Source organism: Beta vulgaris, chromosome 6, assembly GCF_026745355.1.
Source record: "Beta vulgaris subsp. vulgaris cultivar EL10 chromosome 6, EL10.2, whole genome shotgun sequence".
Taxonomy (NCBI): Eukaryota; Viridiplantae; Streptophyta; class Magnoliopsida; order Caryophyllales; family Amaranthaceae; genus Beta; species Beta vulgaris.
This window is the reverse complement of record NC_079207.1, coordinates 8,996,882-8,999,501: the sequence shown is the minus strand read 5'-3', so window position 1 is coordinate 8,999,501 and position 2,620 is coordinate 8,996,882. Positions and strand designations below refer to the sequence as shown.

The window sequence follows — 2,620 nt, the reverse complement described above, 5'->3', positions numbered from 1 at the left end:
GGAGGAGTAATGAAGGTGTTGCTGCTAATGGTTATGGGGGTTATGGGAAGGAAGGTGAAGGTGGGGAGTATGGTTTCGGAGGTGATTACGGCGGTGTAAGGGGTGGGAGTGGTTTTCAATCTGAGGACATGGCGTTCTTCGAGGAGAATGGCGAGATTTTTGTTGGGTTTGGACCTGATGATGCTCTTTGATGGATGAATACTGGAGAATGAGGTGCAGGTCAGTTTCTTGATATGCTTCGGCATTTCAAATAGCTAATGTAGATATGATGAAACATATGAAACATCGTAGTTCTTGGTTAAATGTGGATGACAGTCCAGAAATTTTTTGGGTTAAATGGCTGTCTTGTAGATGGCAGGAACTTAGCTTTTGTGTTTTAATGGAATTAGCCAAGGTTTACTGTAGTTTGTTGCCCTTTTTTGGGATAAAGTAATGCAAGTTTAATCCAGACTTTGTGGAGTAATTGCCTTGGTCTTGCTTCTTTTTTTTACTGTTTCAAGTGTTACTGAATGGTTCTCATTTCTGTGGTTATTACCAATTGCAGCTCATGGACATTTTATTTTAAAATTTGGTAGTTCCTGTATTCTAATTTTAGTCCTGTGTGAGTAACTTGTGTGATATGAAAGTAGTTTTTCTTTGAACAGTGGTATATCTTTTCACTAAGCCTAGCAATTTTTTTATATCTTGTTAGTAATCATATTTATAGTTACATGAGTTATGTTTTCTAATTGCTGATTTCCCTATGTTGGCATATTGACATTACAGTTGACATTGTTAATTTGTTTTCATTCTTCATAGTCTTTTTGAGAGATTGAATAAAACTGAATGACATTGTTGGTTACTAGAAAAACATATCCGAAGCTTGTGCTATTAATTTACCCTTCTATTGCTGTATTACCTGTGGGATATCGGGCCAATTCCCTTTCTTTGAGACTTTCACTCGGGTGAGAGGGAAAGAATTAGGTTGCCATAACGCCCATTCTGGGACGAGTTGGAAGAAGAATTCCTAATTCTTACACGGATGAGACTGAGAACACCTGATCCCAATAATTAAAAACTGTTTTCCTCTACTTGATGCATTAAAAACTAAATCAAAAGCTCTGATAAAAAAAACGAGCTGTTCTAGTAAGATTGGAATAGGCAGGGAGTAGAGTGCATAAGTTGTAGAGTTAGAGAGAGGCAATGAAATTGAAGTGGGTCATATTCAACCTCTCTTTATCACTAATAGTCTAATACACCCTGTGACCCCCCTAGCTTCCCCCCTTGACCTTTCTCTTTGCTAAACAAATATTTCTTTCAGTTTCTTGCACATGCATCATCATATTGTATCAATGTCCCGGTCAAATTTGTAGGAAGCTTGTATTGTAGCTCCATCACCATGCATTTTCTGTAGCATATCAGCTATGTTTGGTATAATTTGCTCTTATCAGTTGTTATCCTGAGCATATTGTCTATTATAGCTTGCTCAGCAATCAGCATTCCATCAAGTTTAAATGAGTAGAACATAGGGGGTAGGGGGTTTGCTCATCCCATGGAACATCAGACTTGAAAATATGAATCGAATGGGTGGGAATTGGGATTAAAAAGTGTTGAAAGCATATACATGGACAGGAGAGTTGGAAATCAGAAAAACTGGTCAGGGTTGTGTAAGAAATATAGACCCATCTAATGAGATTGTTTACACATGTCAAGTTTGTCATCGTACATCCTATGAAGTTTTGAACATTACGATATAGAGAGTGAAAGTTACCTGGAGGCGAAAACCCTGCTATGGAAAGGATGGGTCTTTGAATGGGGGTCTTGAAATATTGTTGTATCATCTAATTTAATATCTTAAAGGCTCCTACGAGTGTGGAGCTCATCTCATCATGGATTTGCTGTTGGGTTCCAGCAGCCTTGCACCTACCCTTGCTGTCTGGTTTGAGCCCCCTAGAGCTGATCAATGTTTAATCACCATGTTCCTGGTGAAATCTTTCTGCTTTGTTAAGAAAGATGCCTTGGATGCTACAAAATTGCAGAATGTTGTTGATGTTGGATTTGTATGGTGTTCCTTCCGTTTCTGGTTGCTGGTTTTTTTCCTCGGATCCTAAATAAGTCATGTAAAAGCCAACCATCGTATCCGGTGCATAGTTTTTTTCGATACTTTGAAGATCTTATTTGGTTGTTGATCGTTGATCCCTGTTTTTCTGCTAATGTGAGAAAAACGAGTCTGATTATCTTTTTCCCTTCCCTGTATTAATATGCTATAGCACCGTTGCACGTATGTGTAGGCGCATGTTATATGTAGATTGTAGATCAAGTCCTAATAGCTAAATTTTGGCTGCTTAAATTTTGTAATTTTAAGTTGGTGTAGTCCACCCCCTTCTCTTATTTACGCCCTATTCTTCAGTTATAAAAATAAGTTTTAGTGAAAATAAGTTGGAGAAAACAGAGCCTTAGCGGTTATTATTCATGTTATTAAGCGTAAATGTTGGATAATATCCTAGAGTATGGTTTAGATCCTCTGAACTACATTGAGTTGTGTTCTGCTGTAAATAAATGGAATTTCTACAAGATTGACATGCAAGTGAATCTTAAGATCAGCTTATGTTTTCATCTGTGAGTTCTCAAGTACTAGATT

At 37.6% G+C, this 2,620-nt stretch overlaps 1 protein-coding gene across 1 annotated transcript in view; it reads left to right on the top strand.

Annotated features, from left to right (window-relative positions):
* LOC130591759 (probable L-gulonolactone oxidase 1) overlaps window positions 1-191 on the top strand; it is a 5,476-nt gene extending 5,285 nt beyond the window's left edge. Inside the window, exon 5 of the mRNA XM_057395660.1 lies at window positions 51-191. Within this exon, the coding sequence (XP_057251643.1) occupies window positions 51-191 (141 nt within the window). The remainder of the gene's footprint in view (window positions 1-50) is intronic.
* Window positions 192-2,620: the final 2,429 nt, after the last annotated feature.